The 16,291-nt window shown below is 42.2% G+C and overlaps 1 protein-coding gene across 1 annotated transcript; it reads right to left on the bottom strand.

The window, feature by feature from the left end:
• Positions 1–2,484: 2,484 nt before the first annotated feature.
• On the bottom strand, positions 2,485–6,442 carry LOC145111031 (uncharacterized). Its single transcript, XM_079047328.1, has 5 exons — positions 6,146–6,442; positions 5,861–6,034; positions 5,546–5,681; positions 4,712–5,393; positions 2,485–2,809 (listed from the first exon to the last, which is right to left on the bottom strand). The coding sequence occupies exons 1-5, from the start codon at positions 6,440–6,442 to the stop codon at positions 2,485–2,487; spliced, it is 1,614 nt and encodes a 537-aa protein (XP_078903454.1).
• Positions 6,443–16,291: the final 9,849 nt, after the last annotated feature.

Raw genomic sequence — 16,291 nt, 5'->3', positions numbered from 1 at the left:
GTGGGAGTTCAGGAAACTTCCAACCGGTGGTCGGCGTCTCCATTATTATGCATAGCAGGCTTGGAGTTGAGTCCAGGTTGAGCGCTTCGGAGTTCGAAATATGACCCGAACACCTTATTGGATGCAGGTTTCGGCTCAGGATGCATGGGGTTGTGTTGGTTTGGGTATGGTAAGGCCATTAGTGGTAACCATGGTTGGTTAAAAGTGTTGTAAGACTACGATGGGATCGTAGCATTCTCCAGTTCGAGGTAGACTATCGTTGGAGGTGGTCATGAGCGTAAAGGGGGAATCATTTCGTGCCTTGGGCACGCCAGTCAGGATTGTCAAGAAGTATTTCTATATTTTAGGTTGAGGACCATTGGGGTCCAAGGCGGAGTCGGGCCTGTGTAGCTCTAGTTGAATGGGACCCGTGGGCGAGGCCCATGTGATTATGGCAATACAGGTGGGACTTGGTAGAGACCATTGGGTCAAGTTTTTAGGTTCTTGAGTTGCAGGATCAAGTGGGTGGTTAGTGTGTGACGCAGAGGGGTTTATAGGTTGGGTAGCCTCGTGAATTTGGGAACCTGGTGGTGAGGCCAGGTGCGATACTGGTAGTCTCAGTGATGGTTGGGAATCTTTATATCTTGGTCTAGTAAGGGTTTGTTGTGAATCAGAAGGTTTTGGGTGAAATGAAAGTGCAGATCTGTGGATCTTGGGTTATGAGTTAAGCATTGGGTTGGTTTTGGTTGAGATCTCGTGTTGGAAATCGCGAGTGTTTTATGCAAGATTTCTTTCCAGTGGGGTAATGATTGGGGTATCTATATGCCAAGGGCATCAGTCGAAGGGTTCAAGAGTAATGAATGGATTCAGTTTTGATGATAGATCAAGCTCTCGTGATTGTGTCTTGGATTGGTTTTATTGGTGAAGGGCATCCAGATAAGTCAGGGCAGTCTTATTGATTTGGAACTTGTGTGTGGAGTAGCTTGTTATTTGGAGGAGATGTTAGGTAACTTGCAGTTGGGATTGGATAATATCATAGTAAATGATTTGACCCTGTTGTGCAACTCTCGTCTGAGTCTAACCGTTGCAGGGTTAAGTCTCCTACTCGACGTGAAACATAAACATAAACCGTAACCACAAAGGATAGTGAGTTCCCCAAAATACCGCATACCATAAATACATTAGGACCCACCCGACATTCATCAGTCCCCGCTCAGCATTCGTCGGGCCCTGCCCGGCTAACAGGCCCCACCTGAAATACATAATGGACCTCGCCCAACATATATAACATGCAGGAGTCACAAAGACAATAGCAATCCAATAACACCTAGTGTCCTACATCATAATGAGGAGACTCACCTTAAATGATATTATATAAGTCTCACACCCAAACTGTTGGTATAAGAACCTCCTGACACTGTACATATCCAATACAACCCTAATTAGCAATTAAGGTAAATACCCAACTTAGCAAGTCCAAATATCAAGACTAATCCATATTTAAGGAAAATACCATTTTCTCCTTCAAAGTTCTTATCCCCTCATAGTTGACCAAAAGTCGAATCGGTCAAAAAGTCCATGGTCAACCTTCCGTTGACTTATGCATAGCGTACCCATAGCTCTATGCCTGGCGTAGAGCCTTATCCAGAAAATGGGTGACACCGAGGCTACACTGGTTGTAGCCCAAATTACGCCCCGCCTACGACGCTGTTAAGCCATTCCAAATCTTAGCTCTTAATCCGTAAAGACCAACCATCTATTGCTCAGATCTGGTCTTAGTAAACGTATTAAATGATAAAGTTGAAGACTTTTTGCCTTTTAATGGCTATATGGAACTCAAAATCAAACATTTGTCCCAAAACACTCACTAATGATCCAATACTCTTCCATGGTTGAAACAAGACAACCAAGATCCAATTTTTATGACTTTTTAACCTCATAAATAACTAGAAATGACAACCACAAGGTCTAGAGTATCTCATACTCCCAAGAATTAAGATTATGAGACAAAAGAACATGGAAACAAAGTAGATAACATGATCTAACTCAAAGAACCATCAAGTTGAAAGCTTTATACCTTATAGAGTTGGCAAATGAAATGGAAACTTTGGATCTACAAGATTGAGCTTCACTAAGCTTCCAATATGGACTTCTCCTTCTTTAAAATGTACCAAAACACACAAAAAGGCTCAAACAATACTCAAGAAGATTAGGGTTTTGAGTTGAGTGCCAATGAGGGTGGAGGTTGAAGATAAGGAGGGCCTCAAGGGTTTAGAGTCCTTAAATAGGGGTCAAAACCCCAAAAATTAGGGTTTGCACCCTCGTAACTTGGGTTAGGCCCTACGTAGGGTAATAAACCCCCGTGTCTTATTAATGAACTAGGCCTTGCGTAGCTCGTTATCTACGACCTGCATATACCTTTAATTACCATAATTATAATTTGAGAAAAAAAATCAAAAGGAAATGAACCTGAAGAGCGGGTGTTACAACTCTCCCCCAATAGAATCAGACTCCATCCTCGAAGTCCACACCTGCAAATAACTCAGGGTAATGCTCTCTCATCTCCTCCTCAAGCTTCAACGTCTGCTCTGAACCCTTCTGGTGCTGCCATTGTACCTTCACCAAACCCAATTCCTTGTTTCGTAGAGTCTTTGTCTTCCTGTCGAGGATTGCAACTGGTCGCTCAACATAGTTCAAACGCTCGTCTACCTGAATATCCTCCAGCAGAAGTATTGCGGTATCATCAACCAAACACTTATGCAACTGAGAGATGTGGAAAGTGTTGTGGATCTGAATAAGCACGGCGGGTAAATCCAAACGGTACGCGACCCTGCCCACCCAGGCAACAACCCTGAGAGGACCAATATACCTAGGGCCCAACTTGTCCCGCTTCCTAAATTAGATGACACCTTTCCAAGGTGACACCTTTAGAAGCACCATGTCACCAACCTGAAACTCGAGATCGGAACGTCGCCGATCTACATAGCTCTTATGCCGACTATGCGGGGTCTGTAACCTCTCACGTACCTGTTGAATCAACTCGGTCGTCCAGAACACCACCTCCGTACTCCCCATGACTCGTTGACCGAACTCACCCTAACATATCGGGTTCCGACACTTCCTCCCATATAGCATCTTAAAGGGAGGCTGATCAATACTGACATGATAGTTATTGTTGTACGAGAACACGGCCAATGGGAGATACAAATCCCAACTACCACCAAAGTCCAAAACATACACCCGAAGCATATCCGCTAGAGTATGAATAGTCCAGTCACTCTAACCATCAGTATGCAAGTGGAAAGTCATGCTAAAGTGTTGTCGAGTACCCAACTCCTCATGAAATCTCTTCCAAAATCTTTAAGTGAAGCGTACATCCCGATCTAAAACCACTGATACCAGAACTCTGTGTCGCAAGCACCTCTCGGATGTAGATGTTCGTCAATTTCTCTGCCGAGATGCACTCCTGGATAGGGATAAAATGAGTACTCTTGGTTAATCGATCTAATATGACCCAAAATGAATCCACTCCTCACGCTGTTCATGGTAACTTCGTGATGAAGTCCATCGTGATCTCTTTCCATTTCCAGTAATTCAGTTGGAGGTCTCCATACATTTTCTTCACACCCGGGATGAATAGATAACTTCAACTTGTGCGCCTCCTCCATCAGAATCTAACGAGTACCTCCCAAATACGAAACCCAAACCCTTCAATGCAAGGTTATCAATCCCCTGACAATCATAATCAAAATAGGACACCTGACCCATTATGCGCTCACTCTTTCGGTGCTCCTTTTTCATAGCCTCAACCTGAGCTCCACGAATCTGCTCCAATAGTGGGGTAATCACCGTCATCCTCAAACATAAATCTCGGATATGATTATCAGCCGCCTTGTGGCTAAGAGATTCGGCCACCACATTAGACTTCTCATGGTGATAAAGGATATCACAATCGTAATCCTTCACCACGTCGAGCCACATGCACTGCCTCAGGGTATCAAACGCCAACTACTGCTCAGGCCCCCAACGAAAAATGATGATCTTCTTTGTCAATCGGGTCAAAGGCACCGCTATCTTGAAGAAATCCTGGAAGAATCTTCGGTGGTACCCTTCCAAACCTAGGAAACTTTGAATCTTGCATGGAGATCTCGGAACCTCCTATTGCATCACCACCTCAATCTTGGCCGGATCTACCAAAATATTGTTCTGGTTGACAAGGTGCCCCAGAAACTGCACCTCACGCAACCAAAACTCACACTTTGAGAACTTGGAATACAATATCTCCTCCCTCAAGGTCTCTAAAACATCTTGCAAGTGGTCCTCATGATACTCCCTGGTCTTAGAATAGACCAAGATATCATCGATGCAAACAATCATCCACCGATCCAGCATCAGCCTGTATACCCCGTTCATGAGATCCATGACTGTTGTTGGTGAATTGGTGAGCCCAAAAGGCATCACCATGAACTCGTAATGACCATATCGAGTTCTGAAAGTCATATTCTGAACATCCTCATCCCGAACCCTCATCTAGTGGTAGCCTGAAAACAAATCAATCTTGGAAAACCAAGATGCACCCTGCGGGTGATCGAACAAATCATCAATCCTCGAAAGTGGATAATGGTTCTTCATCGTTGAGTTGTTCAACTCCCGGTAGTTGATGCACATCTTGTGAGAACCATCCTTCCTCTTCATAAACAATATCGATGCTCCCCAGGGTAAACTACTCGACCTGACAAATCCCCTGTCTAACAGCTCATGCAGATGTGTAGACAATTCTTGCATCTCAGGTGATGCTGACCGATAGGGTGTCTTAGCTATCAGATCCATAATTGGTACCAAATCAATTCGGAACTCGACTTTCCTCACCCGAGGAAATCCACAAAAATCCTCAGGAAATACATTGGGATACTCTCGAACGACTAGCACATCATCAACCGTCTTCTTTTCCTCGTCCTTAGTATCTAACACATAGGCCACAAAACCAGAACAACCCTGCTGAAGGTACCTCCTCGCTCTCGCATCTGTATAGAGAAATTGTCCACACTGAGCACCCTCACCATGAATAACTAGTTCTCCCCCACTTGGGGTTCGAACCCGCACTAACCGGTGCTCGCAATCAAACATCAATCCATTAGGGCTCAACCAATCCATCCCCACAATAACCTTGCTCTCGCGTAAAGGAATAAGAACCAAGTCGATCAGATAACTCTCTCGAAATAACTCTAGAATACAACCTTGATGACCCCTCAACACCCTCACTGGAGGATCATCGACAATCTCCACCTCTAACATATAATCAAGCTCTCCCGGAGCGTCATCAAATCTTTTACTGAGAGCAAGAGATACAAAGGATCGGGTGGCACCCAAATCGAAAAGTACCAAGGCCGGAACACCGTACACTGAGAACATCGCTAAATAGTAACATACACAATAATCATAAACAATAAAACAATAAGTGAGATAAGGAAAAGATACATATCAGTAACCATATCAGGTGTTGCATGAACCTCCTCGGTTGTCAGCTGGAAAGCTTGACTCCTCACAACTGGTGTCTCCGCCTTGCCTTGGCGGCCGTCAGTGATCATCAATGTCGTTGGAGCGGGTGCTGCCACCACTCCCACTGTCAAACTCGGACAATATGCCTTTTTGTGGACCCCTGATTGCAATCGAGGCAAATCATACTCAATCCCTGGCTGCTGCTGGTGACAGTGCAATCTATGCTTATGTGAACAGTCTTGTCGCACTTGAAGTAGCCAGAACCACCCACCATGCAAGCCCCCTCATGCGTCTTGTCGCACTTTCCACATCGGCTCCGTCCCTATCGGCCCCTCTACCGAGAATCAAAAACCTTGGGCTTCTTCATCAAGCCCTCTGATACCTGAGCGTGAACTAGCTTCCTCTTCCTCACAGTCTCGAAATCAATCTCTTGTTCCCGGGCCCTTGGTATCATGTCATCCAGGGTCTTGCAGCTGGACATGCTCACAAACTCCCATATCTCATCCTTCAGCATATTGTGGTACCTCGCTTTCTTCATCTTCTTGTCCACCACATACTATGGAACCAGTAAATCCCTCTCACAGAACATGGTGGTGACCTCTGCTACAGTCTCAGTAGTCTGACGAAGGTCTTGAAACTCCCTCGCCAGCTATTGAACTTCGATCACCAATGCAAACTCAGCCCTGAATCTCATCACAAAATCCTCCCATGTCATGGTCTCAACATCCTCGCCTCCCAAAGTATGGTCTACCTCCTCCCACCAATCATGAGCTTTGTCCTTCATAAGAAATGATGCAAATCTGAACTTTGACCCCTCGAGGCAGAAGCTAGCCCGGAAGGAGTTCACGATGTCCGCCAACCATCGCCTGCTAACAATTGGGTCCTTCTTCCCAGATAATTCAAGAACCCCACATGCACGAAACTCTCGAAAAGTAAGAGTGTGTGATCCTACCATAGCCACCATCTCAGTACGGAATGCACCCAGACGCTCATCCAAAATCTACATAGTGCCCTCCTTGATCGTACCAAAGATCACATGAGTTTACTCCAGAATACCACGAGTAATCTCATATGATATGAACTCTCGCATACGCTCATCAATTGGTTTGCCCCCAGAACCAAAACCCGACCCATCGCCAGAACCAAAACCTCCTCGAGTGACCAATACTGAAAATAAACAATGCAAACCATCGGAAAACACACGAAGAATCCCACACTCTGCAAGTTTCGTGGTATCCCTATGAGTTCCCTTGGATCGAGTACGAATCCTTTGTTTTAGTAGTACGTACCCAATACTACCAGCCACACCTATCCGTGCTTTCCTCAAGGATCGCCCCAATTCCCTTAAGTTACTCCGATACTACCAAATACCCGCCAACCTTTCTAAACAACACATCTGGCATGCTAACATACTTCCTAGGTTCTCCTAGGATTCCCTTCACACATCTCTCTGCCATCAGCTGTAGCAGAAGCTCCCATCAATACTGCTAAATACCTTAAGAATACAATTATATGTAACATGCACTAGATAATTCTTCGACTGCAAGGTTCCACACTACAATGGTTGGACTCAAACAAGAGCTGCGCAATAGAGTTAAACCCAACCTTCTGAATTTATCTAATCCATGTAACATGTAACCTAGAATATTCGCTTAATAGTTAACTGATATAAATGGAGGTCTCTAAAAACACAAAGCAAGCAACATTCGAGCATCGAGTTATCTAAACTAGTGTATTGCCTAATTTAGCAATCTTATCCTTCCAATTATGCAACTCATACAAGAATGCAATTCTAAAGGCTCATACAACAAGCATACAAAGGCATCTCTCTTAGCATTCTATCATACAATTATGACCAGGCCCTTATCCCTAATCTAGCATGTTGTATACATATATACATACAGAAACAAATAAACATGTATGGGTATTTTGGGAAATACTTACTTGAGCTCGACTGATTTCATGCATCGCACCCCTTTTCGTTTATAAAACCCCTTTTTGAAAATAATTTTCTTTTAAAAATTTATCAATTCCTCAATTTGAGTTAAGACGCACTCGAGAGTGTGCCCAAATCCCTCAAACCAAGGTTCTGATACCAACTTATAACGTCCCAAAATACCAAGTAAAATTTTTGTTTTAAGTCAACCAAAACAACCATTCATTCATTCCAAAAGCCCATAAAAGTATATAGATTTATCAAATGGTTATCAGAGTACAAAACAAGTCATAAAATACAGAACACCAGTGGATGTGATGCAATCATGTCGAGCTCTTCCCTTTGGAACCGGGAGTACCTGAAACATAAACATAAACCGTAAGCACAAAGCCTAGTGACTTCCTCAAAATATTTCATACCACACATACATCAGGCCCCGCCCAACATTCATCAGGCCCTGCCCAGCTAACAGGCCCCGTCTAAAATACATAATGGACCCTGCCCAACATACATAATATACAAGACTCACAAAGACTATAGCAATCCAATAAAACCTAGTGTCCTACAGTATAGTGAGGAGACTCTCCTCAAACAATAATATATAAGACTCACACCCGAGCTGTTGGTACAAGAACCTCCTCACACAATACATATCCAATACAACCCTAACAAGAAATTAAGGTAAAACCCCAACTTAGCAAGTCCAAATATCAATACTAATCCCTATTTAAGGAAAATACCAATTTGTCCTTCAAAGTTCTCAACCTCTCACATTTGACCAAAAGTCAAACCGATCAAAAAGTCCATGGTCAACCTTCCGTTGATTTACACATGTCGTACCCATAGCTCTACATAGGGTATAGAGCCTTATCCAGAAAATGGGTGATACCCAGGCTACGTTGGGCGTAGCCCAAATTATGCACCGCGTACGGTGCTATTAATCCATTCCGAATCTTAGCTCTTAATCCATAAATACCAATAATCTATTGCTCATATATGGTCTTAATAAACGTCTTAAGTGATAAAGTCAATAACTTTATGCCTTTGCATGGCTATATGGAACTCAAAATCATACCCTATGTTACATCTTGTTTCTTGATATTTCTTATTTTAAGGTTGTGGTCCAAAAGTTGATTGGGTAAAGGCTTTGGGCCTTAAGGAGGTAATGTTTAGACCTTTTGTAAGGAGGCAATGATGGTTATAAGATCTAAACCTTTGAATTTTGTTTTGAGCTGAAGGGTAGAACAGGAAAAGTCATAGGCCGGGTTCTTGCTTGAAATATGGATTTTTAAACAAGAAGTTGCTAGTCCAAGGTACTTAGATAATATTGTGGGGCTCTTCAACACCTTTTTGTGGATATAAATATCGTCGAAATCAGAGTTAAAACGAAGAAGTTATGACCGTTAGAAGGTAGGAAGGTTTTGGGCTTAGTCAAGTACATTGGCCATAAATCGAGTACGTTATGCGTAAGTGTTCAGAACCCAAACCCTATTTTCTTGGTTTGATCCCTATTTAAGCTACTTAACTTCCCCAAACACATTCCATTCTCAGCCTTCACCTCTCCAACACCCTTCCTTGAAAGCCTAAACCTCTTTTGATCCTTGTGAGTAAAAGAAGGTGTTCTTGAGTGCTTTAAAGTGTTGTTGGTGCACCTTGGAGAAGAAGGAACTCATTGAGGAAGCATTGATTGCATTGAAGCTTGTAGATCCGGACCTTGTTCATCTTGATCTTTCTTTTGGAAGTATAAAGCTTAGATCTTGATGATGCATTTGTTAGATCTAGCTAGTTATGGATGTTATGAGATTTTGGTCACTTTAGTGCATAAAGTTTACATCTTGAAAGTTTATGACCTTGTTATGGATAAAGTTGGAAACTTTATCCATCTAAACATCATTTTGATTCTGATCTAAAGTTTGGAAACTTGGACTTAGTGGATTAAGTAAGAAATATGCACTTTTGGTCCCTTTGAACTTAAAAGACTAGATATTGGTTGTTTGAACCATTCTAATGGATAAAATTGGAAACTTTATCCATTATGGAGCTATTACGAACCATAAAAATATGATCTTTGTCCTTCTATCCCTTCCATGCAAGACTTATGATGTCTTAATGGATTAATAAGTTAGGGTTTTAACTTTTGGACCTTCCCTCGCCATGGAAAGTCATAAAGGTGGAAACTTTATGACTTAAGACAATGTTTTGAGGCCATATATGAGTTTGCGCGAAACGTAATTAAGGGATTAAGTGCTTAATGAAGGAGTGGGATCAAGTTGGGTACGCTGGGCGCACTCAACTGCCTTAGACTTTGACTTTTGTTGACTTCCGTTGAGCATTGACTTTTTGACCAAGTTTTACCTTGGGTCAAACTTGAGGATTTTGGGCTATTGATTAAGATCTTATCTAGTTCTATTGTTAGTGGATTCGCAGGAGCAAGCAGTGCAGAAGGGAGCATATCGTAGTGTTCAAGGTTCTTCGATTTAGGTGAGTTTTGCCTCATTGTATTGTGGATCGAAGACACCAATGTCGGCCCACTACATTTGGTTATCTTTAGTAAAGGGATGTCATAGAGACTATATATAGTCATGTAGGATAGACTGAGGACTCTTGATCTAGGCTTTCTTTCTTGTTCCTTATTTGGTTAGGGCTCTAGAGTAGGATCACTTGTCCGAGTGTCTATCTCACCTCTAAGTATATATGGTTATGCATTCCTTGGATTCTTGGTATTTAGTTAGTTGCTATGTTGTAGTGATCTGTTAGATCTATATCCTGGTATATAGGATGCTGCTATGCGGTAGGGATCTGTAGATCTATTTATTTACCTGTACTTGTCGGTTATCATCTAATGGAGTGCCTTAGGGATTGTTTGTGGTTATGTAGCATAGCCTGAGAACTCTTGATCTAGGCTTTCTTGCCTATTCCTTGTTTATTTGTGGCTCTGGATTAGGATCATCTATTCGGGAGCTATCTCACCTCTAGTTACTTATGGCTACGCATTTCTTGGAGGATAGTTGGTAGCGAGATGGTGTGCGGTGTGAGGACTGGTAGGCGATAGTGAGTTGTATGATTGTTGTTTGCATGTATTATGTGCCTACATGATCCTTATTTTTTATATGTCTACATATGGTAGTAGTGAGTTGAGGCGTTCTTTCTTTGAGATGTAGGCCAAGATACCCGGTTCGGGTCGGTTGTAAGTCGTCGGCACGAAGGCTCGGGAAGAACGGTCGGGTTGAGGCGGTAGGCCAACAAACCCTGGGTATTCCAGCCCGATAGATGAGTGAACCCGACACATGCTTGTATGTTTATCGTATGGGGTATTTTAGGGGAAACTCACTAAGCTTTGTTCTTACTCAGTTGTTTATTGTTTCAGGTATCATCGGTCATCATTGGAAGGCAAAGTCATGACTGTACACATTCATCAGCAACAATGAAGATTTCACGCTTTAATATTACTCTGGTTAAATGTATTTGGAATAAATGGTTTTCTTCTAAATGAATTTATAAATGGGAAGCTCTACTAAATTAAATGAAAATTTTTGGTTGTGAAAATGGGATGTTACAAGTTGGTATCAGAGCCCTGGTTTGAGCAAATAGGAGAAACACTTGTGTGAATCCAGTCTCAAACTAGGATCCGAGAATTTTCACAAAATGTATTGAAAAAAAAATTATAATAAAAGGGTTAGGTTAGGGTCATGGGATCAATCTCTTATCATGTTCTTGTTTGACTGTTGTCTTGGGGTCGGGAACATGGGCCTTGACTTAACTTTGGCTTTTTTACGAAGATATGGTGTGTACAGTCAGCCAGAGCCCAAACAGGAGAGTGGTTCCCAAAATACCTATACTTGTTATGTTTGTTGAGTTTTGATTTTGTTGATATATGGATTGTTAGAAAAGCATGCTAGTGGATAAGCTAAGATTCTTTTAGGAGATGTTGGATAGAAATGCCTGATTTATATGATGCCTTATGAGTTATGATATAGGGAGTTGCTGCCTGATATATATTACTTGATATGTGTTTGCTACGTGTATGTTGATTAGTTGTATATGGTCAGGATTGAATAGCCTTAGAATGATCGAGTTAGCCTTACTTCCTGTTCTTTGTTCGGTTGTAGACTTAGGGCAGAGTCGATTATTCGACAGTCTATCTGATATCGTATTATGTACAACAAGCATGCACTAAGGCATGTGTTGGTGCGGGAGCAAGGATAATCCTAGGAAGAGTTCCTAAGAAGTTAATTGTAGCTCGTAGGAGAAATGGGTGTTAGCATACCTAGGAGTGGTCTAATGCAGTGACTTAGGACCTTGGGATGAATTCTAAATCGACTACGGATATGTGTGGAAGGTATTATGGGCAAGTACTACTGAAAGCACATTATCCGTATGATATTCAGGAGGAACCTCAAGGTTATTAAGGAACTAATATGAGTGTGGCCTGGTGTGTTGAGCACTATGTTTTGATGTTTGATATTTCCTTGGTATATTCTTAGTATGGCGGCTTTTAGAGGTTTGGGGGTGTTGGTGGCATTAGGAGAGCAGGTCTGGTTGAGGAGGAGGTACGCGAGATCATTGTTTCTGAGGTGGTAGAGGCGATCAGGGAGGCGATTCCAGAGTTTTTTTGGGTCAGTCAAGACCGCGTTGATCGAGGAGTTTGACTGACGGTATGTCGCCATCCCGCAGGTAGCTACTGCTGCAACCACAGTAGTTGTCTCCTTTGTTGGATCTTAGAGAATCGGGGAGATGTTGTACCAAGAGTTCAGTTATACGAAGACTCTAGAGTTTAGAGGCGAGAGATTGAGATAGAGACCTAGACAAGAGAGCAGCGTCATGATCTGGTTCAGTCTCAGCTTGCATAAAAACAGTTCAAGTCCGTCGGCCAGAGTTCGGAATCAACTGAGGGGAGGTGTCGATCTTTTATATGTCACAAATGTGGCGAGGAGGGTCATTTTGGTAGGGATTGCAGGCGGAGTTCGCGTGTTTATTTCTATCGTGGCCAGGAGGGCCACATCAGAGCTCGTTGTATCTTTCTTGTTTTTGGTGAGGTGTTGGACCCTACACCCCTAGTTTGGTAGTTACCCGACGATCGTCATGGGACAGCGGGAGTTTCGGGGGCCGAGATTTGAGTTATCATTTTATCTATTTAATCGATTATTGTACTGATGGTATTCATCTTTGTATTATGTTGATGTTTTGAAGTTCAGTTGTAATCTTGGATGATCAGTTGAATGGAATTATCTTAGTTAGCTCAGTTGAATTTGATTTCTTGTTATGAATGGATTAATTATCTTTGTCATCGGATTGTATGTGTATTGGGATCTAGGAATGTTGTGTGGGTTCATATTCTCCTGTGTAACCGGATATCTATGCTTAGAATCAAGTGGTAAAGTTCAAGTTTGTCTGAGTATCGAATGATTGTGAAGTTGTCAAACTCTAGCATATCTCAAGTGGGGGAGAATGGAACCTCACGACAGAAAGACCTTGTGCAAAGGTTCAGTTCTCAGTCAGATTTCTCTAAGCTCAAGACTTTCGTGCAATTGTTGAATCTTCTGATTTCGCAGCAAGATCATCGTCGGCTGTTAGATTTCCCTTTGATTTGTATTAGTTTCATTTGTGATAGCATCTGTAGGGCGTTCTTGTTATTTAGACCTTAGGGTGTTAGGAGCTCAGGTTTAGGGTTGGGTTAAGGGTTTCCTTGTCTGCTATTGTCTGGTTGGGGATTGGAAGTTGGACTGTTGTTGTTGGTTAGTAGATAGAGGTTAAGCCTGAGTGATGTTGTTGGTTAGTAGATACGGGGTAAGCTCGAGTGATGTTGTTTAGTAGATTGAGGGTAACACCAAGTGCTGCTGTCGGTTAATAGATCGGGGGTAAGCCCGAGTGTGTTGTTGGTTAGTGGATCAGGGGTGAGCCCAAGTGTTGATAATGGATAACTTAGCTGTTTTGTCAGAGCCAAGTAGGAGTGTGGTCTAGTTCAGTATGTGACAAGTTAGTTTTCATTGCGATTATCCACTTTTGTGTGGGGTTAGCATGATGGGGTTTGGACGAGAAGCTCTTGGACCGATTAAATCTACGGATTTTTGGACATCTTGGTTTCTATGGGTGAGTGTATCATGAAGTGGAAGCGAGATCTGATTTCGAGGACGAAATATAATTTAAGTGGGGGAGAATTGTAACAGCATGTTTCCTGTCATTTCTTATTTCAGGGTCTCAGGCCGGAAGTCGATTGTGTAAAGGATTTGGGCCTTAAGGAGGTAATGTTTATACCTTTTGGAAGGAGGGAATGATGGTTATCGGATCTAAACCTTTGAATTGTGTTTTGGGTCGAAAGGTAGAACGGGAAAAGTCATAGGTCGGGTTCTTGCTTGAAATATGGTTTTTGTACGAGAAGTTGTTAGTCCAAGATATTTAGATAATATTATGGGGCTCTTCGATACCTTTTCGTGGATATAAAGATCGTCGAAATCGGAGTTGAAACGAAGAAGTTGCGACTGTTATAAGTTAGGAAGGTTTTGGGCTTAGTCAAGTACGCTGGATATACGCGATCAAAACCTAAATCTTATTTTCGTGGTTTGAGCCCTATTTAAGCTCCTTAACTTCCCCGAACCCATTACCTTCTCATCCTCCACATCTCCAACACCCTCCCTTGAAACCCTAACCCTAGTTTGAGCCTTATGAGCAAAAGAAGTTGTTCTTGAGTGCTTTGGAGTGTTCTTCGTGCACCTTGGAGAAGAAGGAACTCATTGATATGCGTTGGTTGCATTGAAGCTTGTTGATTCAGACCTTGTTCACCTTGATCTTTCTTTTGGAGGTATAAAGCTTGAATCTTCATGATGCATTTGTGAGATCTAGCTAGTTTTGGATGTTATGATCTTTTGGTCACTTTAGTGCATAAAGTTTAGATCTTGAAAGTTTGTGACCTTGTTATGGATAAAGTTGGAAACTTTATCCATCTAAACATCATCTTGATTCAATTCTAAAGGTTGGAAACTTGGACTTAATGGATTAAGTAAGAAATATGCACTTTTGGTCCCTTTGAACTTAAAATACTAGATCTTGGTTGTTTGAACCATTCTAATGGATAATGTAACATCCCGAAATTCAGGTACAACTATTTAACCCTTCTCTTTTGTCAAGTTGTCAAGATTAGCCCTTGAGTGGAAATTGTAGCAAATGAGTACGCTGGGCGTACTCAAGAGTACGCTGCGTACTCATGCGCTTATTTTGGACGCGGACTCGCCTAGGTACGCTGGGCGTACCCAGGGTTACGCTGGGCGTAGTTGGCCCAGGTGTAAAACCCTAATTGTGGCTTGAGGGCTATAAAAGGAATGAGATGGTCTTGTCCCCAGCCACCATCCCTCAGAGAGAAACCCTAGAAGAGCAACTTTATCGTTCTAAAGCTAGTGTGTGTGTTCTTGAGCAAGAAAGTGCCTTTGTGTGTTAGTAAAGAAGAAGAGGAGGTTCTTGTGGAGGCTAGAAGTTGGAGTACAAGCTTGGATCTGAGTTCTACAGAGGGAGGAGCTTCACTTGGAGGTATAAAGCTCAAAGCTTTCCTTGTTATTTTTGATTTGTGCTTTATGGACCATTTCTAGGGTTAAAGTCCCAAAGGTGGAGACTTTATGAGCATAAAGGACTCCATGGACCTAGATCTGTCCCATTTCAGTGATATTTGTGTTATAGATCCATAAAGTTTCCATCTTGGTCGTTGATATGAGGTCATGCTTGAATTATGAGCTTTCTAGAGTTGGGAAATGGAATGTTATGGGTGTTAGTGACTTGTCCAGCCATGCAAAGGCTTAAAGTCACCAACTTTATGGATTAAGAGGCTTAGAAATGGTCAGATCTAAAAGTTGGACGTGGGTCTTAACTGTTTAAGACCTCAAGAGCTAAGGAGTCTGAAACTGGGAGTTACATTGGGCGTGATCCCAATACGCGCGGCGTAGGGGGTCGCGTTCCCCGTTTCTGTGAGGTCGCCGGGTACGCCCAGCGTACAGGCTTGGTACGTGCAGCGTAACCCGGAGAGTTGACTTTTGTTGACTTTTAGGGTTTGGTCAACAATTGGACTTTTGGGACCATTGAGGGGTAAAATGGTCTTTTAACCTTCCGAGAGGACATAGGAAGGGATTAGTCTAGCCTTGAGAGCCGTTAATGATTTGAAATAATTACTTTATGTGATTAGGCGGGGCTAGGTCGTTGTTTCGAGATTCAGGGATATCGAGCACGTGAGTTACTAGACATCATACGAGGTGAGTCTTCTCACTATACTGTACCTGGAAGGGTACTTATGTGTGACCGGAAGGTCTTGTATGCTATGAGATGTATGTGCTATATGCGGTTATTGTTGGATATAGTGTCTAAGTCCATAACTATATTTGGTATGTACTTGACCCGACCCGGCATGGTCCATTTGGGTTGCACTTCACCCGAACAATTTACGGATAATCTTTTGAGGATAGTATAAGTTATGATTTATTAATATATTATAAGTTCTAATATATTAATATAAAATCATATTATTTAATTAGTGTTGATCTATAATTAATTTAGAATTAATTTAGAGATCAAAAGTATGACTAATTAAATATGGGCTCTTGTATTTATATAGTGTGGGCTAATGCTTATTTGGAATGGGCTAGGCTTGCATGGAAAGTCCATGGATACTCCATGGAGCTTTAACCCATGGATCTCATGGAAATGAAAAGACATGGGTATTAGGGTTTACATGGATGTAACCCTAATCCACCACACTATATAAAGGAGACTTTGGTTCTTGAAAGAGGGCCGATTTCAAGAAGTTTGTGACTATTCTCTCAAGTTTCCAAGTTTGTGGTGCTTTGTGACTTCCATTTGAGGCATCCACATTATTGGTGCTAGGCTCTCAAACTCCAA

Source organism: Lactuca virosa, chromosome 5 (assembly GCF_052849685.1).
Source record: "Lactuca virosa cultivar CGN04683 chromosome 5, Lactuca_virosa_CGN04683_v6, whole genome shotgun sequence".
Taxonomy (NCBI): domain Eukaryota; kingdom Viridiplantae; phylum Streptophyta; class Magnoliopsida; order Asterales; family Asteraceae; genus Lactuca; species Lactuca virosa.
Note: the sequence above shows the minus strand (reverse complement) of the source record. Positions and strands in the feature narration are given on the sequence as shown.